General features: G+C 55.7%; 2 protein-coding genes across 8 annotated transcripts in view; one reads left to right on the forward strand and one right to left on the reverse strand.

The window, feature by feature from the left end:
• Positions 1-8,536, reverse strand: part of NCAPD3 (non-SMC condensin II complex subunit D3) — a 60,877-nt gene extending 52,341 nt beyond the window's left edge. For 4 of the 7 annotated variants that reach the window (XM_061381661.1, XM_061381660.1, XM_061381659.1 and 1 more), the window contains exons 1-7: positions 7,868-8,536; positions 6,774-6,928; positions 4,031-4,193; positions 2,546-2,730; positions 1,818-1,985; positions 1,650-1,711; positions 1,373-1,460 (exon numbers count right to left, since the gene is read on the reverse strand). In XM_061381661.1, coding sequence (XP_061237645.1) covers positions 1,373-1,460; positions 1,650-1,711; positions 1,818-1,985; positions 2,546-2,730; positions 4,031-4,193; positions 6,774-6,928; positions 7,868-7,931 — 885 coding nt within the window. In that variant the 5' untranslated portion in view covers positions 7,932-8,536. Of the gene's footprint in view, positions 1-1,372; positions 1,461-1,649; positions 1,738-1,817; positions 1,986-2,545; positions 2,731-4,030; positions 4,194-6,773; positions 6,929-7,867 lie in introns of those variants that run through there. The other 3 variants (XM_061381663.1, XM_061381662.1, XM_061381666.1) reach the window with 3 other exon arrangements.
• Positions 8,537-8,599: 63 nt separating this feature from the next.
• On the forward strand, positions 8,600-25,039 carry VPS26B (VPS26 retromer complex component B). The gene is made up of 6 exons (XM_061381678.1): positions 8,600-9,033; positions 17,380-17,536; positions 20,033-20,197; positions 21,779-21,954; positions 23,022-23,164; positions 23,558-25,039. Exons 1-6 carry the CDS (start codon positions 8,811-8,813, stop codon positions 23,702-23,704), a joined length of 1,011 nt encoding a protein of 336 aa, XP_061237662.1. The 5' UTR covers positions 8,600-8,810; the 3' UTR covers positions 23,705-25,039.
• The last annotated feature ends 37 nt before the right edge of the window (positions 25,040-25,076 follow it).

The following is a 25,076-nucleotide window of genomic DNA, read 5'->3' on the forward strand; positions in this document are numbered from 1 at the left end:
CACATATTCCAAACACAGGGAAGAGATAACGACATCAAATATTAGAGAAATATGGGGTGTTTTCTAAACAGCAGGCATTACGCCAAGGCACTCTTCCCTGCAGTCCTCCTGAGAAATCCACAGGAAGGGAAGCCCCTCATCCTCCTCGTCCAGGTGAGGACACCAAGGACTCACGGAGGACACACAGCGCTTCTCCCGTGGCTCGGTGGTAAGGAATCCCTCTGCCAATGCAGGGGACACCAGTTCAAGCCCTGGTCCGGGAGGATCCCACGTGCCTCAGAGCAACTAAGCCCGTGCTCCACAATGAGAAGCCACTGCACCATAATCAGCGAGTACCCCCCCACTTGCAGCAACTGAGAGAAAGCCTGCTCGCAGCCACAAAGACCCAGCACAGCCAAAAATAAGTAATAATTTCTTTTCTTTTCAAAGGGAGACACACAGCAGCGAGGGGTAGGACCCAAGTGCAGAGCCCAAGTGCCCAGGGCCTCCTCACCCCGCTGCCCCTGGAAACCAGGGCACTGCAGGCACCGAAGGCAAGGGCCTTGGTCTGCCATGTTTTCTGCAAACTCCTGCTGCACTAACGACATTCAGGTTGAGTAACACCTTAGGGCTTAAAAAGCCCTAACCCCAGTGTCTAGGGCTGTGTGGCTTTGAAGGTCACTGCAGGCAAATCTTGGAGAAGGCAATGGCACCCCACTCCAGTACTCTTGCCTGGAAAATCCATGGATGGAGGAGCCTGGTAGGCTGCAGTCCATGGGGTCGCCAAGACTAAGACACGACTGAGAGACTTCACTTTCACTTTTCTCTTTCACGCATTGGAGAAGGAAATGGCAATCCACTCCAGTATCCTTGCCTGGAGAATCCCAGGGACATCGGAGCCTGGTGGGCTGCCGTCTATGGGGTCGCAGAGTCGGACACAACTGAAGTGACTTAGCAGCAGCAGCGGGCAAATCTAGATATGAATGCTGACCAGGAGTGTCAGCAGAATTATCCACTAAGGCACAGACGCTAACAGGAACACAGGGGCACAGGCGCCTGCGAGGGAGCTGCAAGGCCCCGTGGCTGTCTACCCTCCCCCAGAGGCCTCTGGTGAGCACTCGAGTGACAGCACTGCTCAGCAGCTTTCCTGCTCCTCTACAGGCCCCACTGGAGCCTGCTTTACACCTGAGCTCAACAGGAGCGTCCTGCGGCACCAGGGGCCTGGATGTGAGCCTGGAGCGAGCAGTGGCCGCCACGTGCTGACGGGCGCTTCTCGTCACAGACACCAACGGCCCAGCAAGTTCACACCGCGTCACGCTGAGTCCTTCCAGCGTTTCTAGTCGCACGACCCTGTGCTTTCAGTTCCCTGTAACTCAGCTCCCGTCCCCTTTACCTTGTCTCCTTCTCTGTGAAGAGGGGAACAAAGCAAATACAATCCGTGATAGGCCAGTTCTGGTATACATTTCATTTCTCTGAGAATTCTAAGAAAAAGGCAAAAGACTAGTTAATGGATGTGATTTCACTAGGATAAACTCCTAACCCTATCAGCCATATTTAAATGAATAAATTCTACCTGTGTGCCAATTAGAATAAAATGACATTTACACCTCTGCTTGAGCAAAACATCATACCCTAATTAAATGTTAGCACTGGAAGATTTAATTGCTCACCGGGCTTGCGTAGCCTGGAATTCATAACGAACTGGTTCAGAACTAGTTAACGCAACAAAGACCTGGAAAACAGATACCAAAAAAAGGCCTGGTTTTTTTCACTCTTTAAATCTTGGTCATTGTCCTCACTCTTTGAACTTGCCCAAGGTCTCTGGCATTCTCACTTACCTCCACACAATTCTGTATACACTCTGGCTTTTCTTTTAAGGAGAATTTAGAGAGAAGCCTTATAAAGTTCTTCAAAACTTGAAAGATGACATTTCGAATTTGACGACGATCTTCAGAAGAAAAAAAAATATTCTCTTCATCCTCTTCTTCTTGAGTAATTTCATCCATCTAGATTATGGAGAAATACACAGCTGACTGTGCGGCACCGCCTCGTAGCTTGTCCCGAGGTTGCAATGTCCCCGAGAAGGCCAGTGGAACTCTAGGTGGCCACGCTGGGCCCCATGGCTGCAAGCTCAGTCTGGACCAGATGAAGGCTACCACAGCTTCTGGGTCCGGATTTGCACGTCAGGGAGACTGCCTGGGTTTCTTACCGGTTCTGGTGTCAATGAACCTCTACCCCAGTCACACGAGAATTTGGAATTAATGTTATTCTATGATGTTCTTGTGGACATGAGTCCTCTGGACACTTCAACCATGGTCTCTAATGAAAATAAGGTAACACCTGCTGGCCTGCGGCAAGGCACCCCTGGGAACAGACTGGAGGGAGGTGACAGGGAGGCTGGGGAGACGGCATGGGGAACAGAGGCTCAGCAGGCCACGAGGCCACTTCTAGGGGAGGGAAGGCGGACGGCACGCTAGGGCTTTGGCATAATCATGACCCCCGACACCCTAACTTGATATAAATTCTTACACGAATCAGACACGCCTTATGACCACACCCCTCTTACCTCCACTTCCTCTCTCCTGTGGGGCCTTGCTCTCTTACTGCTCTCCTGTGAGCTGCCCTGAGTGTTCTTTGGTTGCTCTTTCTTTCTTTTCTGATTCGAGCTGGATTCCTGAGGCCAGCACTTCTTTAGAATCTGAATGCATTTGTCAAATATCACTGGATGGAAAACTTGATTGACTACGCTGCCTATTCGTAAAGAATGAAGAGTAAGCAAGGTAGGTTTAACTGCTTTGAAATATATCTGCTACAACAATGAAATATTAAAAAACAAACACAGGCTTTTCCTTAACTAACAGCAACCTTTAGCAAAAAAGTTTCATTCAACTTCCACCCGAGGCAATGAGCAGTCAGTTCAGTTCAGTCACTCAGTTGTGTCCGACTCTTTGCGACCCCATGGACTGCAGCACACCAGTCCTCCCTGTCCATCACCAACTCCTGGAGCTTGCTCAAACTCATGTCCATCGGGTCGGTGATGCCATCCAACCATCTCATCCTCTGTCATCCCCTTCTCCTCCCACCTTCAATCTTTCCCAGCATCAGGGTCTTTTCCAATGAGTCAGTTCTTCACATCAGGTGGCCAAAGTACTGGAGTTTCAGCTTCAGCATCAGTCCTTCCAATGAATATTCAGGACTGACTTCCTTTAGGATGGACTGGTTGGATATCCTTAACAGTCCAAGGGACTCTCAAGAGTCTTCTCCAGCACCACAGCATCAATTCTTCAGTGGTCAGCTTTCGTTATAGTCCAACTCTCACATCCATACATGACCAGTGGAAAAACCACAGCTATGACTAGACGGATCTTTGTCAGCAGAGTAATGTCTCTGCTGTTTAATATGCTGTCTAAGTTGGTCATAGCTTTTCTTCCAATTCTCAAATCATATGGAGTAGGTCCCTAACATTTACTACAAAGGCACTGACATAAGCAACGACAAGCAGCAGGTGGACTGATCTTGATTTTCTCTTCCCAGTGAACTCGCAGTCCCACAGCTGCGGCTGACTCCTCAGCCACACCGTCTCCCGCCCTGAGCCCAGGGTGGGTCCCACCTGAAGGAGGTGGGGCAGCAGCACAGACACACTCCCCGCTGTGCTCCCTCACTGTGAGCAGCTGCGCTCAGCCCTGCAGGTGAGAGCAGTCCACCGACCATCCACGCCACACAGCGGAAGCAACAGCATCCCTCCAACTGGCACTGTTCTCAGGCTGGACAGGAGTCAGAGGGCAGGGATGTCACGATGGCACGTGGCACGCCCCCTCCAGCCTTACCCCTCTGGGACTGTGTGCTGGGTTATAAACTTAGCATAGTAACATCCGAAACCACATTTACAGGAAAACAGGACAGCTTTCTGAACACCTGTGACAGACCATGTGCTTCATGGATTCACTGTCACCTAATCTCCCAGTGAGGACAAAGCATTGATATAACAGTTCAAAACCAAGCAGACAAATTACAAACAGAAGGCCTGCCCCATCACACCAAACGTGCATACCTGGCACTTCCAACAGCAGAAAATACAGCCCGGCAGCGTGAAGGCCGAATTCCTGCTGCTGAGCACTGACATTTTTCTTAAGGACCTTATACACAAAGTGGTGAAACAAGGCCATCAGCGCATTGTGGGAAATTCTGTTCTCCATGAAGAAGGTCCAAATGCTCTAGGGGAGGGCAAACAGTAAGCACCAGTTGTTAGAGCACTGTGAGAGTCTCCTCTTGCTGTATCTGATTCTTCTGAATGCTTAGTGCTCTATAAAAAAACGAATAGACCATTCTGCCTCCTAATTATAAACGTCTGTCATTTTCAAAGGGACTAAAACAGAAAATTTTAAAGCATATTATTCAAAATTTACAAAGTTGAGGAGTTTCCTGGTGGTCCAGTGGTTAGGACTCCATGCTTTCACGGGGGAGAGTCTGGGTTCCATTACTGGTTGGGAACTAAGATCCCACAAGCTGAGTGGCTCAGCCAATAAAAGAAAAAATAAAATGAAAGTCACAAAGATAAGAAACTATACAAGAACCTTAATTAAACTTGCAAAATACCTTTGGGTAAATTTGAAGCATATGTATTTCTGAAATTACTACACCTGAAAGCTACACTAAGATTCTGGGGACACCTGTATCAGTGATTACTCGGACAAGTCACCCCTCCATCTATGTTAAATGTACCTCAATCCATTTATTACTCTAATTACTAACTAAAAAAATCAGAGAAACTTTTTTTAAGTCAAAATGTTCTGTGGGCAATGGGAACAGAAGAGGAAAACCTGAAAGTGTCTCGCTCAACAGACTGCAGAAACAGCCTCGGTAGGAGAGAAAGTAAATCCTAGAGCACACACCATAATTTCATTAATCTGATCACTGTTCTATGCTTTCTTCTCTTATAGACATGATAAGAAAATAGGTTATTTGTATAAAGCAAACAGTAGGAACGAAACATGGTTTACTATGGGCCACCTTAAAAAAACATAAGCCCACAAAAGTTCAAGAAATTAGACCTCTACAACCTCTTTCCTTCACCACGAAACTTGTGGAAGAAAGCAGTTACATTTTCATTTCTAAGGCCACCTCAGCTCCCCTCCCACTGCCTGGAACTGTGGCCCTGGGGGACCCAATCACCTTAGCAGCATTTCATACCTGACAAAGACCCAGTACACAAAACTCTATTAACTCTTTTTGAAAAAAGAGTCCCCAGTTTCTAGCCCTCCACCCCAATTTCCACAACCATAACTCAGACCACACCACAACACACATTTTTTAAAAAATCAACGACCAAAACACAATTGACTGTTGAACAACATGGGGCGAGTAGAAAGTCCTCATGTAATTCACAGCCGGCCCTCCGTAGACACAGTTCCTTCACATCTATGGTTCTGCATCCAGGGACTGAAACACCCGGGACCATGCAGTCCTGCAGGTACTGCTGAAAACTCTGTGTATAAGTGGGCCTGTGCAGCCAAAACCCATGTGATTCAGGGGTCAGTCATAATGTCCCCAGCTCCCTGGGGACAGCATTCCCCCCTTAAGTCCATGTTTGGTTAAGAACACCCATCTGAAACAGCGCTCTTCACATTCCTGGGTCTACTGCTCACTAGAACCCTTTCCTCCGAGAGGCAGATGTGAGGACAAGCGGTTTAGTCTAGGGATGATGCTTAGACCCGAACCTTGTGGACAGCAAACACCTCACTCTGGAAGCCTACCACGGACCCCATTCACAGCTGTCCTGTGGCCCCCACCCTGCCCCATCCCCTTAGACTTGCTGTGCGTCCCCATTGTGAGGATCCCTCTCAAGGCTGCCCTAGAATCCTCATTACTGGTCAGCATTCCAGCCGTTTGTGGAGATGTGCCTCCAGCCAGCTACCTTCTTTCTGGGACCTTCCCAACCTCAACCTCAGCAAGCTGCCTTTTCCAGGCAAGCCAAGATGCCTTCTCCATGCCAAGATGGCATTTAACGTGTCCTACAGCAGTTTCTAACACATAGAGCTGGTGGCCCGTGCTTCTTCACGCCCGTGGATGTGGTCACTGCACAGGCTCTGGCCAGAGCAATGACCGTGCACGCTCCCAGAGCTTCATTCTCCCTCTCCCGCACGCCCCTGTAGGGAGAAGCTCCGTACCCTCACCATGTTACCCTCCTGGGTACTGCACGTGGTACTCAGCATTATGCTTAACGAGTATTTAACAGATTGATTTAATTTTTGAACAGCTATCTGAAACTAATAACAGAAATATTTTTTGTTAATTTAAATCTTTCAGAGATATTAATACCTAAGTATTCTTTGTTCTGCTTTCTAGTTCTTTAGTTTTTTGAAAAGAAGTTTATGACCTAAAGAGTAACAGTCACACTATGTAGAACTCCATTTAAAGCAACTCTTTTTTTCCTTTCTTAGTTCAACTAATCACTTCTCAGATTAACATCCAATTCCTTAAAGCAAATGCATCCTGAGTTGTCACTGCATTGTCCTTGGCCACCTTTTCTTATTTTGCTTACTGGTTTTCATCCTTACCTTGGCCTTTACTCTTATCCTTTAATTTGCTCTTGTTAACAATGCTCATAACACGAAAGGAATCACAGACTAATAAGTTGGGAGGATGGTTATGAGGCCATCCCAGTAAGTGAACCACAATCTTTACACCGCTCTCCCTTCTGCGCTGCACACCAGAGACCAAGCTCTAGATGATACCGGGTTTTTACCTGACACTTCTAACAACGAAAGGGCTAGCTTGGTTTTTTTCTCTTTTACCTCAGCAGCTTCACGTTTTTCAGTAGCAAAAGGTAACATTGCGCTGTAAAGCTCTGTGAATGCGCTCAGTCCAGTCTGCACAATCTCTGCTTCTATGCTGGCATCCAGAGGCTCGGTCTCCGTGAATTCCAGTTCCCATACTCCATCCACCCATTCTAGTAGGAAAGTGCAACCACAGTCAACTAATGTTCTGTAGCAATTAGCTTTAGACTCTAAATACATTCAAGAAGAGAACAGTTTTCTGGGCACAAGTCATACTACACAGGTGAGGCAGAATGAAGAGAGAAGCAGAAAGGGTTAGAAAAATCTGTTACTCATTAAACTGACAGCTGGCTATTAGGTTGGCCATCCTCTAAAAACATGAAGTAGGAAAACACTTTACAGATGTTAACAGTTTGGGGGAAGACCCAGCCTCTGCATATTTCAAGCTAGAGAAGAGATAATAAAAAGCTGTCTCAGCTGTCCCTTTGTGAAAGTCTTATAACCAAGCTGAAGTCGCTCTGTCGCGTCCGACTCTCTGTGACCCCACGGACTGTAGCCCGCCAGGCTCCTCTGTCTGTGGGACTCTCCAGACAAGAATACTGGAGTGGGTTGCCGTTCCCTTCTCCAAAGGATCTTGGCTACTCAGGAATCGAACCCGTGTCTTCTACATGGCAGGCAGATTCTTTACCGTCTAAATCACTAGCTAATAAACCCAAATAAAGTGTACAGTAGAAAGGGACAGGTGAGGCAAACAAAATGAAATGACTCAAAAACATATGAGTCAAAAAAAAAAAAAAAAGACTGCCGGCTACAGAGATGACTCGGGAGGGCACGCAGCCTCGAGACAGCGGCCAGCAGCGACTGCGGCGGGTGGGGACACCCACTGCCGTTCAGTGACGACGGGCACCCGGAGGCTGCAGCCGCACCCCTGGGCCCCAAGTTCAGAAGGTCAGTTCGGGCCAACAAACAGCCGCGCGGCCGAAGCCACGGCACCTGCGAGGCTTCCGCGCAGACCCGAGGACAAGGCCGAAAAACAGGAGTATAGAGCGGAAGGAGGACGCGGCCCTTGCCCAGCACCCCTCGGAGCACCCGGACCCCGGGCGCTTCCTCACCTTGGCTGAGGTCCAGTGGGCACCAGGTCTGCAGGGCGCACGCCAGGTTCCCGCAAGCCTCCATGACGGCCGCTCGCCTCACTTTCAAAGTTGCTCCGGCGCGCGCGCCCAGAAGGCCCCGATGACGTCAAGGGTCAGCACCGACCAACCACCGCGCCCCGCCGGCAGGACCGCAGCCAATCAGCAGGGCCTTCCGCCGGATGAGCAAAGGGAGAGAGCACCGCCCACGCAACTGAAGTTGGGGGTGGTTTTCAGCTGTCGCTTCAATATGGGGCTAAAGAAACGAGCCAAGTATACTGCCTTCTGGCTCCTTTTCCCTACGTGGCGGACGCACTGAAGAGAAGCTGAAGCAGGGCACTTCCTGTTGTAACTGTCACTTCTGCCGCCTGTCAGGCGGCCTGTCGCCGGCCTGTCGAAGGGCCGCGTTTACCCGTCAGTCAGCAAGCGGAGGCGTACACGTCCGAGTTGGGGAGCTGCCTACCGGTCAACGGGTTAAAGGCAGGAAAGGCAGTCAGATAGGACTCTTTTTTTTTAGAAAGGATACCGTTAGATCTGAGTTTTACTGGACTGGTGTTTGACAGGTCTGGCAGGAGACCGGAAGGAGCTGCCGCCGCCCCGCTGTCTGCCGAGCGTGGGGCGGTGCTCGCGGCGCGCAGGCGCAGTGCGAGCTCCCCGGGGGGGGGGGGGGGCGGTGGCCGCGCTGGGGGCGGGCCGTGCGCATGCGCGCAGCCACTCCGGCGCGTCCGGCTGAGCGGCGGACGCGCTGCGGGCTGCTCCGGGGCCGGGCCGCTGCCTCTGAGGTGGGCTCCGCAGGCCGCGGCCGGCGGGTGCCTCGCGCGCCCGCTCTGCCCTGCCCTCGGGACCGCACCGGCCCGCCGAACGCGGGCGTCGGCGTCGTGCCCAGCCCGCCGGCCTCCCCAGGCCCGGCCGGCCCGGCGGGGCCATGAGCTTCTTTGGCTTCGGGCAGAGCGTGGATGTGGACATCCTGCTGAACGACGCGGATAGCAGGCGGCGGGCCGAGCACAAGACCGAGGATGGGAAGAAGGACAAGTACTTCCTCTTCTACGACGGCGAGACGGTGTCCGGGAAGGTGAGCCTGGCGCTCAAGAACCCCAACAAGCGGCTGGAGCACCAGGGCATCAAGGTTGAGTTCATCGGGCAGATCGGTGAGTGCGGGGTCCGCCCCGCCCGGGCCCACCCCCCTCCCGTCCTCGACCCTTGACCCCTGACCCAGCCTCTGACCTTCCTCTCCAGACCCCCGGCGCGACCCGAACCCCTGTCCCCGCCCCCTAGCCCCCGCACCCCCTGCTACAATTCCAGACCCCTGCCCCTCCTCCAGCTCCTGGCGCGACCCGAACCCCTGTCCCCTAACCCCCGCACTCACGGCTGCAATTCCAGACCCTCTGTCCCCCACTCCGCCCCAGGCCCTGTGTTCTGTTGCCAGCCGCCCTGGGTCGGAGCTCCGCGGGCCTGCCTCGGCTTCCGTGCCAGCTAGGCCAGCCTGCAGGTCGTGACAACCACTCCGAGCCCCGCGTGGCCCGCCCACTTCTCTGTAGTGTCTGTGACCCACCAGCCTCTTACCGCACCTTCGCTGGGAGCTGTTTGAGAAAGCATCCCCGCGGGCTCCAGCATCAGCCCTGTGTCCACACAAGCTGCATTCCTAAGACTTCTTGATTAGAAGAGTCTGCGGCACTCATCTCCTTAAAGAAAGGGTACTCCTAAGTCCCAGAACTAAGTGGTCAGAATTTCCCAAGGCTCTAACAGTTTTCAAACACGATTGTTAGCAGCTACAGCTAGACAATAAAAGACAGTAGCAATACAGATTTGGGAGCTGCCAGTCAACACAGGGCTGTCTCCAGTTCTGTTTGGCCTCTCCTGTTTATTAAAACGCACAGGTGTTTCTGAAATAGTTTGTGTCAGTAGTTCAGGAGTAGGGTCACAGTAAATGCCACAGCTGGCTGAAAAGACATCAAGCAGAGACATCGTGCCCCGCCCCCGCCTGCGCTGGCCCTGTGTGGGGGGTTTCCTGGGAACGCTCCTCAGAGGCTGTCTGTCGCTCCCTGAGATCCCAGCACAGAATCTGTTCTCTATTTTGCAGAGACAGAAAACACAGGAGCCCTGGGGAAAGGCTGTGTGCTCAGCACTTCAGTGTCCAGCCTGAAGTATTGGCTTCTGCTATTTAAGTTAACGGAAATCAGACCGAAGGCTGGCTAATCCTATAGGAACCCATCCCTTGTTATTTTAAATCCAGAGTAAGCATGGCCTGAAGCTGAAGAGTGGGTTTCAGACCCTTTGCTCACATGCCTCCAGCGTAGATAGTGCTCCTCAGCAGCAGTGCTGTCCACACAGGGGGCCTGCGCGTTCTCTGTTGTCGGGGGTGCATTTCACAGCCTCCCCAGCCTCTACCAGCCAGATGCCAGAACCACAGAAATGTCTTACATCCGTGGACGCTAAAATCACTCCTAGCAAAGAGCTCCTGGGGACACAGGATGAACCCACAGCATTCTGTGCTGGGCGTGAGTAAGGTGATGAAGTTCAGGCCTCCTTAGATTTAGTGTTTTCACATCATAGCTTTAAGGTTGTCACTGGATTCCGCGGCTCTGCATTAGGAGTGCAGATGGGCACGTCTAGCCAGCAGCTGTGCCATCATTCCCGGGGGTGACACCTCCCCGTCTGTGAAAGGTAACCAGAGCACCCCCTGCCCCAGCAGTTGTGGAATGGGCTGTTGAGGGACGCTTGGCAAGGTCTCACTCCAGCCCGACTGAAAGGGAGTTGGCTGCCCTGCCTGGTTTCCTGTCTGCTCGCATCCCAGGACAGCATCCCTTCTCAGATTTCTCAGAGCCTCTTCTACTTCCATCAACAGCTCTTCCTGGGCCCCTGAGTCCACCCTGTGGCCTTGGGGAAGCTGTCCACTCCCTAGGCCTCGGCGCTCTCACCTGTAAGGCAGGGACAGCAACCGAATCCCCTTGGAAGAACGGTGAGGGGTCTAGGGCCCCGGCTTTGTGCAGTGTGGGGTGTGCGTGCTGGACCCGGGAGACTTTTGTGACCCAGCCTCCAGGCACTGGAGCGAGGCTGGTGAGTGAGGTCCCCACACCACGGTCGTGTGGTTTCTGCTTCCTTGCGTTCCTGACGATGCACGCAGCGGGCGGGGCTTCGTTCCGGCTCTGAGGTCTGCGGTACCGGTGACATGCCGGGTGGTGGTCCTGCCCTGGCCGCCTGTGAGAATGCTGATGTTGTGCTCCAGCCACCTTCCTCGTTTGTTTCACTCAGAATTTTTCTTCTCGTAAACCATTGTCCCGTTTCGAAGTGTGTACATTCTGCCTGTGCATTCGGTAGGACAGCCTGGTGTGTGACCAAGGCTGAAGCAGAGGGTTCCTTGGGTTACATAAGGCTCTGTAACGGGCAGACGTCACTAGGGTCTTGTGAGGACTAGAGATCATCGATGTGTGTGAAGTGCAGGCTCTGCCACTTGTCAACCAGACGCTCATAACCCCTGTTAGACTGGATCCGGGGGCTGGACCTTTGAAGAGTCAGCTCTGGTTGCCTTGCTGACTGCCCCCAGGGTCTCCGTGCCAGACCAGCCTTGCCTGCTGTGTGCCCTGCGTCTCCTCCCAGCGGGAGGCATCGCCCGAGTTCTCGCAGGGACGGCTTTCTGGTGGCCGCTGCATGGGTCCTGTTCAGACCGCAGTCCTCAGGGCAGGCCAGCCTGTTTGCGCTGCGGCCCACTCCGGCAGCCCCGTCTGCACACCCACCACTGCCCTGTCTGCTTGGACTCACGTCTCCCGAGCCTTTCTCCTCGCCTGAGCTCACCCCAGAGTTCCGTGCCTGGGTCTCTGACTGCCTGCTGAACACCCGCGGGGTCTCTGCGGGTTGCCCAAGGACACATCCGAACCAGGTCGCTCCTCTCTCTCCCTGCCCCAGCCCCGCGCTGCCACTCCTCCCGTCTCCCCTGCTCTGCACGCCCCCTGGGTTGCCTCAGCCTCTGGAACCGGGGAGGCCCCGGAGCGGTCCTGCCTCCCCCGGTGCCCCCAGTGGCTCGGGGGGCAGCTCGCCTCAGTGCTCCCTCACCCTCCTCAGTGCCGCTGTCCCTGACGCCTCTGTGTGGAGCAGTCTCCTGACTGGCCTTCCTGCCTCTGTTTGCCTTTTCTTTCAGTTTAGTTTCTGTAAGAGCGAACTTCCTAAAAGGCAGTTCTGACGCTCTCAGTCCCTTCTGTAAACTTCTCCTTGACTCCCTCCAGCTCTTCCCTGAGCTGCCCCTGGTTTTCTCCAGACATGTCTCTCTAACCCTTCACCCAGGTGTGCATTGTCGACTGTGCCTATCTGATGGCTGCGATACTCTGCACCTTCTGGAAGAAGAGGGGGCAAAGACAGGCGTGAATAAGTGTCCCCTGTGGTTCGTGGGGCTGAGATGCACTTTGTTGGGAAGTCCGTGACTTTCCATCCAAGAGGCTGGGTTCACACTGTCACCACACAAGAAGTTCTGTGGCATCTTGTCCCCCTGACACCTGCCAGGACTGGTCCAGTGTGAGCCCCACTCTGATCTGCACAGAGAGAACCTTACTGAAGAGGGACCGTCAAATATTTTTGCTCTTATTTTTATGACTCAGTCGCTCAGTCATGTCCAACTCTTTGTGACCCCATAAACTACAGCATGCCAGGCTTCCCTGTCCTTCACCACCTCCTGGAGGTTGCCCAAGTTCATTTCCATTGAGTCGGTGATGCTATGCAACCATCTCATTCTCTGTCGTCCCCTTCTCCTCTTGCCTTCTACCTTTCCCAGCATCAGGGTCTTTTCCAATGAGTTGGCTGTTCACATCAGGTGGCCAAAGTATTGGAGTTTCAGCTTCAGCATCAGTCCTTCCAATGAATATTCAGGACTGATTTCCTTAAGGATGGATTAGTTTGATCTCCTTGCAGTCCAGGAACTCTCAAGAGTCTTCTCTAGCATCACAATTCAAAATCATCAGTTCTTTGGCACTCAGCTTTCTTTATGGTCAAACTCTCAAATCTCTACATGACTACTGCGAAGACCATAGCTTTGACTAGATGAATCTTTGTCAGCAAAATGATGTCTTTGCTTTTTTATATGCTGTCTAGGACTGTCATAACTTTTCTTCCAAGGAGCAAGTGTTTTCTGTTTTCATGGCTGCAGTCACCATCCGCAGTGATTTTGGAGCACATGAAGAGAAAATCTGTCACTATTTCCACTGTTTCCCCATCTATTTGCCATGAAGTGATGGGACTGGATGCCATGATCTTAGTTTTTTGAAAGTTGAGCTTTAAGCCAGCTTTTTCACTCTCCTCTTTCACTTTCATCAAGAGGCTCTTTAGTTCTTCACTTTCTGCCATAAGGGTGGTGTCATCTGCATATCTGAGGGTATTGATATTTCTCCTGGAAGTCTTGATTCCAGCTTGTGATTCAGCCAGCCTCGCATTTCTCATGATGTACTCTGCATAGAAGTTAAATAAGCAGGGTGACAATATACAGCCTTGATGCAACTCCTCTCCCAATTTGGAACCAGTCTGTTGTTCCATGTCTGGTTCTTACTGTTGTTTCTTGACCTGCATACAGGTTTCTTAGGAGGCAGGTAAGGTGGTTTGGTGTTCCTGTCTCTCAAAGATTTTTCCAGTTTACGTGATCCACACGGTCCAGAGGCTTTAGCGTAGTCAGTGAAGCAGAAGTATGCCGGGGTCCAGCCCCGGCTGATCCAGGGAGTTCAAAGCAGGGATGGCATCGGCGAGGATCAGGATACAATAGCTTCAGTTAGATATTAATTAAAGATGTAAAGAGTAATAGAATGAGGATAGCTCAATAGGAAAATTCAGTGGAGAAAAGAGGCTGAGTAGCTTGGTTTACGCAGGAGACCAATAAAACTTCAAGACAAGAAGCTTGCACCACTTACGTAGGCCACAGGCGTCCTTCCATTCTCCTGAAGGAGAGGAGACACTGAGGCCTCCCCGGTCGGATCTTAGAAGCCCAGGCATAATTAGTAAGCATGGCGGGTTCCGCGCTCCAGATGGAGACGCAGCCAGTGTGAGTAAGAGAGTGCAACATGGGGAGACCAGTATTTCGAGAAACTGATCCCAATTCTTTATTTTCCATGGTCTACTTTTATACACTGAGATGTTATGCAAAAGTCATGCGGGGTCAGCAGTCCTGACTTTTATCAAAGTCAGGTGCTTCATACAAATGTATACAGAGGTCTTAGGGGTGTTACATATCTTCTGGCCAGGGGGCCTGCTGACAATTTATGACCCTCTCCTTGTGACAACGGTCAGTCAACCAGGACACTTATTTCTCCAGGGGTGATTATTCTCAAAACAGACGCCACCCAAATAAAGTTACATTCCTATAGGGTGAGGGTATAGTGGGTTTTAGTTAAGGAAAGAATTTACTTAGCCTAAGGTCTAATGTGATTTATATCAAAGGTTAATACTTATTTCTTCTATATATTCATTAATGTGTGTAAGGGCAGGGGATGTGGAGACTTAGCAACAAACATTGGCTCAACAAATGAAAAACCCTTCACCAATACAATTTCTAATCAGCCCACTATACTTATACTAATGGTTTTCTAACTTTTCTAAGGAACCTGTTTTTAGAAGGTTTAAAGCATCTCGTGCCTCTCATGGTTGGGAGGCTGTGAGCAATCACATGTGGCCGGACGAGCCTGTCAGGCAGGCTAGAGAACCTTCAGAGGAGTTTGTAGGTTAAAACACTCTTGTCCCGCCCAGGAGTTTTTATTAACTGGAGCTCTAAATTAACTCCTTCTCCGAAAGAGGTTGTGGGGGACAGCCCCCCATAAAGTCAGAGGTGTAGGTGAGAGCACAAAGTAGTAAAGTAGGCAGGCTCTGGTTATGGGGGTAGATGCTCGAGGATTTCCAGGGGGACTCCTGAGGCTCGATCCCGCCTTTGCGTATGTTGAGCCTCCTTCCTCATGACCTTTGCCACGGGCCAAGTGCCTCACTCTGGCCCCCAACAGAAGTAGACGTTTTTCTGGAACTCTTTTGCTTTCTCTATGATCCAATGAATGTTGACAGTTTGATCTTTGGTTACTCTACCTTTTCTAAACCTTGTATATCTTATATATCTGGAAGATTTCAATTCAAGTACCACTAAAGCCTAGCTTGAAGGATTTTAAGCATAACTTTACTAGTATGGGAAATGAGCACAGTTGTCCAGTAGTTTGAACATTCTTTGGGAAGAATGCCCTTCTTTGGGATTGGCATGAACACAGACCTTTTTCAGTCCTGTGGCCACTGCTGAGTGTTCCAAATTTATGGACATATTGAGTGCAGCTCTTTAACAGCATCATCATCAACAGCATTTAGGATCTGAAGTAGTTCAGCCTGAACTTCATCACCTGCACTAGCTTCTCTGGTAGCAGTGCTTCCAAAGGCCCACTTGACTTCACACTTCAGGATGTCTGGCTCTAGGTGAGTGATCACACTGTCGTGGTTATCTGGGTCATGAAGACCTTTTTTGTTTAGTTCTTCTGTGTATTGTTGCCACCTCTTCTTAATCTCTTCTCACTCTGTTGGGTCCATACCGTTTCTGTCCTTTATTTAGTCCATCTTTACATGAAATGTTCCCTTGGTGTCTTTAATGTTCTTAAGGAATATTGCACTCCAAAGTAGAGAGCTAGCCTCGGGATCTAAGCCCCCAGGTGAGCCGGAACCCATCAGCCCAGCATTTCCCACTTACGGTCCTCAGACACTGGGCTTTGCTCCACCTGCTCCTGTCCCCTGAAACCACGGCAGAGCTCAGAGCTTGGCACCCAAGACACCCAGGTACCCAGTTAAGGGCTCCACCTGTTCCGGTCAGCAGAGGCTCCTGTAGCCAAGGACCAGCACGAGGCAGAGGACAGGCCCCTGTCTGGGCTGGCTGGTGGCCCCTCTCCCCTTGGCCCCTGTGCATACTCCTGCCCCCCCCACCCCCGCTCCCGAGAGGGCACCCTGCCCCCGCAGCCGCGCCCTGATGGTCTGTGTTGACCCCCATGTGGTGGGCTTGCTGCCTGCTGCTGACACCACCTGGCCTGGGGAGGCAGGTGGGTTGTTGGTGACCTAAGGTGGCTCCATGTGTAACGGGGGATTAGCAGCAAACTGTGATTACAGGGCGCTCTGTGCGGGAGCAGTGCTCCAGGCTGGGCCTGACCTCACTGCAGCTCCCGTGACGTGGACGCTGCCCTGCCGCTTGGGAGAACAGGCTCCCCGGGGCCGGTCTGTCAGGGCCCAGGGCAGCTGGCCCGAGAGCTCCCTGGAAGCTGTGCTTTCCCCCCAAGCGCCCCTGTGGCAGGCCTGGTTGCTGTGTTGGCTCTGGGAGGCAGGAGATCTGGCTTCTCGACTCCAAGAAGGCTTTGATCGTCAGGGGCTTCAGGCCTTTGCTGTCTGGGGTCTGCCCAGCCCCTCATGCTCAGGCTGTCCCTGAGAGAGGCAGCCGAGAGGTGCGGGCCAGGCCTGGCAGGGGGTGGTCCCGGCCCCCCTGTCCAGGCAGCCAGCAGCAGATGCAGTGAGAGCACGCCGCCTCCCGCGTCCTCCCGCCGGAGGCCAGTCTGTCAGGGCCAGGGCCCAGGGCTCCCGTCCTGTCCTGCTCAGCCACTGTGGTGGGGGGTGGGCAGTTCTTGACTGCGCTGGGGCCACGTGGAGTTGGTCGGTAATAAGTGTCCCCGTTGCACAGCTGGGGACGGGGGGCGCTGGGGTCCGGGGCCTTGTCTCCAGCAGCCATCTGGAGCACAGTTCACCACTTCAGCAGCAGTGTGACGTGGGCACAGACAGCCAGCAGGACTGTGTGAGAGGAGGGTGGGTGTGCAGGAGGTCTTCTCAGAGGGTGGTCTCGGGACAAGCAGGAGTCTGTTAGGATGTCCATCCTGAGTCCCACCCAGGCCCCAGAATTGGAGATATTGGGGGGGGGAGTGCCAGCCATCTGTGCCTCAGCACAGCCTCGGAGGTCCTGGTGCTGACACAAGTCTGGGGACTGTGGCCTAGACTGGGGTAGCCTGACAGCCCCTCCGTCAGCGGGGCCGCGTGGACCCGTTTCCAAGTCCTCACCTGCCTCCCGCCTCGTGTTCACCCCTGATCTCCCGGGGCCCAGGAGCAGACACGGCCGGGCAGGAAACCTGGGGCGCTGGGCCCGGCCCCGCCCCGCCCCACTGCGCCTAAGTTTCCTTGTCTGTTAAACGCGTGACGGGCCCACCCAGCCTCTCAGGTTGCCGTGAGGATGGTGTGACTGAGTGACGGAGTCGAGCACGCTTCCCACACTTAGGAATCGCTATAACTGTGTAAAGAGATGCGGTGTTTCGATGGCAGTCCCCCCGCTGTGTCCCCTGGGTGCTTCCCTGGACAGGGTCTCCACAGAGCGCAGGGTCTTTGGGTGCAGGGCTGCCGTGCGGGGCGGGAAGAGGGGGTCGCTAACCGCCGTGCGGCTCCGCGGCTGGGAGGGCCACTTCCGCAGCGGGCCCCCGCCGCCCTCCGTGGGCCAGGCTCCAGTAGGGAGGTCTCCGCTCTCCCCGCAGAGCTCTACTACGACCGCGGCAACCACCACGAGTTCGTGTCCCTGGTGAAGGACCTGGCCCGGCCCGGAGAGGTCACGCAGTCACAGGCCTTTGACTTCGAGTTCACGCACGTGGAGAAGCCCTACGAGTCCTACACCGGGCAGAACGTGAAGCTTCGGTAAGTGACGTGACTCCTCCTCCTCGGGTTCCGCACACGCCGGGACGTGGACCTGCGTCCTGTCACGTGAGAAGGGGGTCACAGATTTGGATTCTTTTTTAAATTTGTGTTTGACTGCGCCAGGGCTTCACTGTTGCCAGCGGGCTTTCTCTAGCTGCGGGGAGCGGGGGCTTCTCATTGCAGTGACTTCTCTTGTTGCGACGCACGGGATTAGTTGCCCTGAGGCGTGTGGACTCTTCCTGGACCAGGAATCGAACCCATATCCCCTGCAGTGGCAGGCAGATTGTTAACCACTGGACCACCAGGGCAGTCCCAGATTTGGATTCTGATCCCAGACCCATCCTCTGCATCTTTTGGGACAGGAGAGGATAAAATGTAGCACAGTGTGAGAAGCTTTAGAACAGGAATACACACCTTTTAAGTACAGGGGATTGTCTTCCTTGTTTCAGTCTTGAAAACCCAAGGGGGGCTCTGATCCCAGGGCCTCTGGGCTGTGTGATGTCACCCGGACTTCTGGCTCCAAGTTGTGGTCATCACCTACCTGGGGCCTGCGTGGGGGACTGCATGGGCTCTGGGGAGGTCTCCCCTCTCCCGTCAGAAGACGGACTGCAGGCTCTTTTATTCCAGCCTTTGCAGGGACGTCCAAGCGCCGAAGGTGCCCCATTCAGCAGCGCTCTGTGACTGCTCTCGGAGGAGGCAGCACCAGCAAGCACTGTCTAGTTAACTGTCAGTTAAGCTGGGCCGGGGTCTTATTGTGATTTAATGTGATGCTCTGCAGTAGATTCCTCATAGATGTTCCTATGTCAGAAAGATGTTGAAAATAGTATGGCAGTTCCTCAAAATATTAAAACTACCAAATGATTCATCAATTCCACTTCTGTGTGTAAATCCAAAAGCAGTGAAAGCAGGACTCAAATGCAAGTGCTCTCACGTTTGCAGCAGCGTTCCCAGTAGCCCCAGGGTGGACATGACCCCAGCGTCCATGCTGAGTGGTTGGGCGCCATGTGTGTCCACATGGTGGAGTGGTGCTGGGCCTCGAAGGGGACGCAGACCCTGACCCCTGCTACGGCCCGGCAGAGCCTGGAGAACCTCGTTCGCAGGGAAAGGCGCCTGTGTTCCCTTGACCGCCAGCTCCTGCGAGGTGGTGAAGACGTCCAGGCGAGGCCAGGGGCTGGGGAGGAAGCTGCAGGCTCGAGCAGGACCCCTGAATAGCAGTCTCTGGGGCATGCTCTGGGTACTGACGACTCCGGGACTGGTTAGAAGCTCAGGAGGAAAGCGTAGCAGGAGAAAGACTGGATGTGTGGAGAAAGGTGGGAAGTTGCAGGATCGAGATGTCAGGACAGTGGTTCTCTACCAAGGGTCCTGTGTTAGATTCACTGGTCGGGGTGGGAATTATTTAAAAAAAAAAAAAAAGTGCAGGTTCCCGTGTCCTCCTCCAGGGCAGTTTCATGTCAGTTTCGTGCCCAGGGTGAGTCCCGGGCGCCTCCAGACGCTGGAGCAGGAGTCGCCGGCCTCTGGCGGGCAGAGAGGAGGCCAAGGGCTGCTGGCTTCCACCTCTGACAGGTGCTCTGAGGCCTCGCCCACAGGGGCGGGGCTTGGGGGCCTGGGCTTAGTGGGGGCCGCTTGGGTGCAGGGAGGCAGGAGGGCAGGCGGAGAGCCGTGAGAGCTGCTCAGGACGGCCTATTTCCAGCGAGGCTGCCGCTCTGCGTCCCAAGACGCCATGCAGACCGACTGCCTGCCTGCCCTCATGTCCCGGGGCTGGGGCACCGGGGAGGCCTCCCTGCAGGGCTGGCCCATGGCCCGGCACAGCCCTTCACGGCCGTGTCTCCTCTCTCCCACGCTGGGCGTGAGAGATTCAGACCTCTCCTCCTCTGCTGCTCTACTTCTGAGGCCGGCTCTCCCTGAAGGCCCCTCTCCCCTCAGCACCAGGTTGCCACTTCTGGCTGACACTCTATAAGCGCTCTAGTTTCCCGTCGATTGGTCGTCTCCCCGGGCAGGGGGTTGGGGGGACCGCAAGTCGCCTGCGACTCCATCTCTGCATCCTAGGTCCGGTAATAAACGCTGTGGGGACTCGCTGACCTGGTTTCTCCATCACCTCTTCCTGTCACTTAACTGTGGGGGACTTGAAACATGCTCACTCATGGAGTACTGTCAGATAGCATGCAGACCTATGAGTACATGGTCCCTGTGTCCGAAGAGCCAGGAGGAGCTGCAGAAATAAAAGTGGCACACAGTGCCTGGCAGGTGGCCTTGAGGCTGCTGTTGGGGTACAGCCTCCCTGATCCCCGGGCCAGGCTCGGGGAGCAGCTGGGGAAGGGCCTTTGAACTCCCTGCAGCTATAATGGCAGGAGTGTGTCTCGTCTCTGCCGGGAGGGGGTGCCCAGAGGCGACTGCTCAGAAGAATCAAAGCCGCAGAGGCCGACTCAGCCAGGGGTCCTTGGGGCGGCGGTGGGTGAGTAAACCTAGGTCCCTTCACTGCTCGCCCGCCTCCCACAGGTACTTCCTCCGGGCCACCATCAGCCGCCGCCTCAACGACGTTGTCAAGGAGATGGACATCGTGGTGCACACGCTGAGCACGTACCCCGAGCTGAACTCTTCCATCAAGATGGAGGTGGGCATCGAGGACTGCCTGCACATCGAGTTTGAGTACAACAAGTCCAAGTGAGTGGCGGGCGGCTGGTGCCTGAGGGGGAGGGCGTGCAGGACTTGATTTTAACTGGCCAGAACGTTTTTAGATTGCTATTTAGACGCCAGCTATTACAGCGTCAAAATATCTCAGTGCTTGTAAATTGCAGAACTTACTGACCATTCAAAAACTACCACAAGCATCTTTCTTTTTAATATAGTACATTCCTGAAAATGCTGGAAAATCAAATATGCAAAGTAAATGTATATTCGACTCACAGAACTAAAAAAGCCCCCGCCTCGCTAAGGAGGGTCTCTGGGTGCGGCGGCCTCGCCTCAGACCTGCTGGCCTCCAGAGGCTCGGGGCGGGGGCTGCCTGGGCAGCCCTCCTGAGGGACTGGGGACACGCGGCCTCCTAGGACTGGTGACCGACAGCTGCACTTCCCCCCATCACCGGCCTGGAGCCAGCCCAGCCCCATGGGCCCCACCTGTGGGAGCGGCCCCGCCCCTGGGAGGGGCCCTTTGCCTTCTCCTTGCAGTCCGGGCTCGCAGGCCTTCCCAGGACGGAGCCCCCACAGTGCTGCCCACCAGCACCCCAGCCACCTGGTGTAGGAGGAGCCACCTCGTAGAAAGACAAGCAGCCTCCAGCCAGCAGTGCAGTGAAGACCAAGCTGAGCAGGAGACAGGCCTGTCTGAGGCTGGACGGGCACACCGGGCCCTGCCCGCAGAGCAGGCTGCGCCCAGAACGCGCGCCCGCTGTCCCGCCCACAGGGGGAGCCCATGGCTGCGGCGGCATCCCGTTCTGCCCACAAGGGCTGAGGCTGGGCTTACCGGCACTTCAGCTCCTGTACCTGGGTGTCCCGTCCGAAAATGAGGGGCTTGGGTCAGGTAAGTGGAAAGGTGCTGGGAAGGAGGAAGAGCCCAGGCCCCCAGAAGAGCTCCTTTGTGTCTCTTGTGGGTAAGAGTCCACTGAGCATGGAGGGGCGCCTGGGTTGCAGACCCATGAGAGCCGGGAGAGCGTGCGCTCCAGCATCCCTCCCGGAGGCTGCACTTCAGTGCTCGCCATCCCCCCCAGGAAGGGGGCGCAGACGGGGCTGGATGGGGGCAGTCCCCAGCCTGGGGCCAGGCCCAGGCGCACACCCTGCCTCTGTCAGCGGTCTGTCCTCCCCTGTGGTCAGGGCCTGCGTCCTCAGCCCCCGCCCCCAGCTCCCATCCCCTTCCTGAACTTCACTCAGGACGTTTGCTCTCAGTGGCCACAGCGGGTGCAGCCCAGCCCTGACCGGGGAGGGCCTCGCTCCCAGGCGCTGGAGGAAGACGGACCTGGTCACCACTCCCGGTGGGCCAGCCTCTCACCCCAGAGCCTCTAAAGTACATGCTGGTGACAGCAAGGGCAGGGGTGACAGGGACCTGCTCTCTGCGGCGTGTGTGGGATGGCAGTGGGAGTGATGCTGGTTCCAGTGCAGGGCGTTGGGATTTGCTCTGCAGGGCGACCTGGGGGCAACATGGGCCCGTGTGGCCTCGGCTCTCCTGGCCCACCACCCCCGGGCGGGCGGCACCCTCCCCGGATCCAGGAGGCCTATTCCGTCTGCAGCCGCACCTCTTGGTTCCTCTCTGCAGGTACCACCTGAAGGACGTCATCGTAGGGAAGATCTACTTCCTGCTGGTGCGGATCAAGATCAAGCACATGGAGATCGACATCATCAAGCGGGAGACAACCGGCACGGGCCCCAACGTGTACCATGAGAACGACACCATCGCCAAGTACGAGATCATGGACGGCGCGCCCGTGAGAGGTGAGCCCGCCAGGCTGGGGGCGTCGGGGCCGCTGTCGCGGTCAGTGGCCATGAGCCTGTGCTGTCTTCACTTGCACCGTCCTTGCTGCTGGGGGAGCGAAATGGTCCTTCCTGCTAGTTCCTGCACCAGGCTGACAAGTCAGGCTCTGGACTGCCTGGCCAAGTGGACACTCCCTGCTGCTGTGCACGGTGCTGGCGTGACCTCTAGGATGAGTGGAGCGTGAACTGGTGGGACCCTGGTGGTTCCTGGGAGGAGCGATTGTTCTGATTCTTTATCGGTGCTGCAGATGCCCACGATGCACATTTTCCCGTGGACGCGCTCGGTGCCGCCAGGCCTCACGCAGCTCTCCCCAGTCCACACCATGCGGGAGGAGGGTGTCGTGGCTTCTCAGGTCCTTGGCCTCCCGAGCAGGGTCTTCGGGGCAGGACTGGGCCATCCTGCCCGCTGGCTTCATTGTATCCCCAGCCACGCAGCCGGGCCAGGCTTGCCCTCCCTGGGGCACCGTGGGGCCTGTGAGCCATGCAGGGTGGCGTGCATGGGCTCCGTGCATGGCTTTGGGCTGCTCCGTGTCTTTGCGCTTGCTCAGTGGAGCTCTGTCCTGAGTTTGTTCTGCTTAGCTGAGGAAAGCACCGTGTTAGAGGTAGAAGGGATCTGAGATGCCATATAGCCTCATTCCCTCACTTTCCACGCAAGAACAGGAGAGTCCAGGGACAGCAGCAGACCCACCAGAGTTCAGTGGAGAGAGCTGGGGCCCGCCAGTCCGGGGGCATGGGGTGGGCCGTGCCAATTGGGGTGGGGAGCTGACACTGGAATCGCTGGGGAAGACAGTGCGTTAGCTAAGGTGGGACAGCTGGCTCTCACAGCCCAGCCATTGGACTCTCTCACTGGTAAGAGTCATAGCTGCTCATCTGGCGTCCTGTGGTTAGCACTCTGCCACCCCGGTCCTGGCGGGCTCAGCCAGGAGGAGACGGAGCGGGCCTAGCCCATCAGTGGGCAGCAGGCCTCACAGAAGCGGGCTGCGGGTGGGGCGCCTGCCCTGCCCCTCTGACCCCTCCCGGCCCTGCAGGAGAGTCCATCCCCATCCGCCTCTTCCTGGCGGGCTACGAGCTCACGCCCACCATGCGGGACATCAACAAGAAGTTCTCGGTGCGCTACTACCTCAACCTGGTGCTCATCGATGACGAGGAGCGGCGCTACTTCAAGCAGCAGGTGGGGCCGTGGGGGGCGGGGCGGGGCCGCGGGCGGAGGCGCGCTGGGGGGCGGGGCCGGGGGCGAGCTGGTGGGTGTCTGTGCTGCTTGGTTCACCCCAAGCGGTGGGGAAAGGGTCTGTGATGCCTGGTTCACCCCGAGCCCCGCGGCCGGCGGCTGGGACGGGGTCCCAGTTGACACCAGAGCCGGCCTCGTCAGGCCCAGCCCCCGTGGCTGCTCCGCCCTCCGGGCCCCAGGGGATGGACAGCTGCGTTGGCGGGAGACCAGGGAGGCCTTTGCCTAAGAGTCCCTGGTACCCTCCCCAGGCCTCCCCTCATGTGCCCCTCCCCATGTGCCGCCTGCCCCCTAAGACTCCCCAGGCCCCTCTCACGTGCCGTTCCTGCCACCCCGCAGGAGGTGGTGCTGTGGCGGAAGGGCGACATCGTCCGGAAGAGCATGTCGCACCAGGCAGCCATCGCCTCCCAGCGCTTCGAGGGCACGACACCCCTGGGGGAGGCACGGACCCCCGGCCCACTGTCCGACAGCGGCAACAGACAGTAGGCCCAGGGCGGGGAAGTGGCTGGGGCGGGAGATCCGCTGCTAACCCGCGCTCGCAGCCTGAAAACAAACCATGTCTTTGACGTAAACCTTTTTCCTGAAGAACCTGAGGGGCTGGGGTTGGGAGGCAGGGTGTCCAGGACCCTGTGCCCAACGGGGGCGCGGGGAGGAGGGGTATACCCTGAGAGCTGTCTGTGGGGCTGCAGAGGGCGAGGCCCGCGGACGGGGCTCAGGCCAGGAGCTGCCGCGGGAGTCTGGACTTGGTGCTTTGGCGCTTCCACAGGCTGCCATCGTCCTCCTCCGACTCCCAAGCATGGTCCTGGACTGGACAGGGTGTGGGGCGCCTCTGGCCGCCGTCCCCGGGCACAGAGACACCAGGGTCCGTGTGGCACATGGACGGCAATGGGGAAAACTCAGTGGTCGTTTGCAGCACGGTGGCCTTGGGCGCCCAGGAGCCGAGGTGCTTGGTCCCTGCTGTCCGTCTCATTCCCGGGGACCAGCGCTTAGTCTGACGCCTGGAAGCTGTCCTTCCCCCACAGCTTGGGACCAGGGGTGTTCTGTGTATGTGGGTGCTTGCCACGCTGAGGGGGTCTTCCACGGCCCCACCACGCCTGGGCCTGTCATGTTAAGGGTGTGGCTGTCCGTCCTGGTCTCTCATCTCTTCTAAAAAGACTAGGCAGACCCTGGGGTCAGCAGGTACCATGCACCCGGGGGTCTGGGATCTTTGTCTTCTGGGAGGTTTGTTCTGTGTCGTCTTTAGAGGGACCCGTCTTTTCCTCGGAAATCTGGGCAACTGTGGGCCTCGGACTGGGCAGGGCTTGTGGGTCAGAGCTAGACTGGAGAGAGGGGCGTTTGGGCGGCAGCGTCGGGAAGAGCGCCGGCACTGGGGCAGGAGAGCCAGGCAAGGGCAGGTGGTCCCTCGGGTGAACCACGGTTCCGGAGGGCAGAACAGCGCCCCTGGGCTTTTCCAGAGCGTGAGCTGAGCCCTGGCCCCCCAGGGCAGCCTGCACCGTGACCGTGAGGACCGCCCGCCCACCCTCTGCCCCCAGCCAGCTGCACCCGATGCCCATCCTCTGAGGGAGCCAGAGCGCAGCCGCTTCCATTCTCTGCCTGCCCGTTGTCTGCCTCTGCGCCAGACAAGTGCGAGGCGGCGGCCGGGACGCCGGCAGAGCGGAGGGGCCGGACAGGCAGTGTGGCCTGCGGTTGGGCCGCTGCGCGTTCACAGGTTTCTTGATGTGTGTCTTACAGTGGCTGTGTTTTAAACCAAGCTCTCTGTGAGCTGTGTGTCTGATTAAAGCAAGCCCCTGGGCTCGGAGGCCCAGGGTCATGCCCATGGCCCACCAGGCTCTGTGCTGTCTTTATTGCCCCGCTGCAC

This window comes from Bos javanicus, chromosome 15, assembly GCF_032452875.1.
Source record: "Bos javanicus breed banteng chromosome 15, ARS-OSU_banteng_1.0, whole genome shotgun sequence".
Lineage (NCBI taxonomy): Eukaryota > Metazoa > Chordata > Mammalia > Artiodactyla > Bovidae > Bos > Bos javanicus.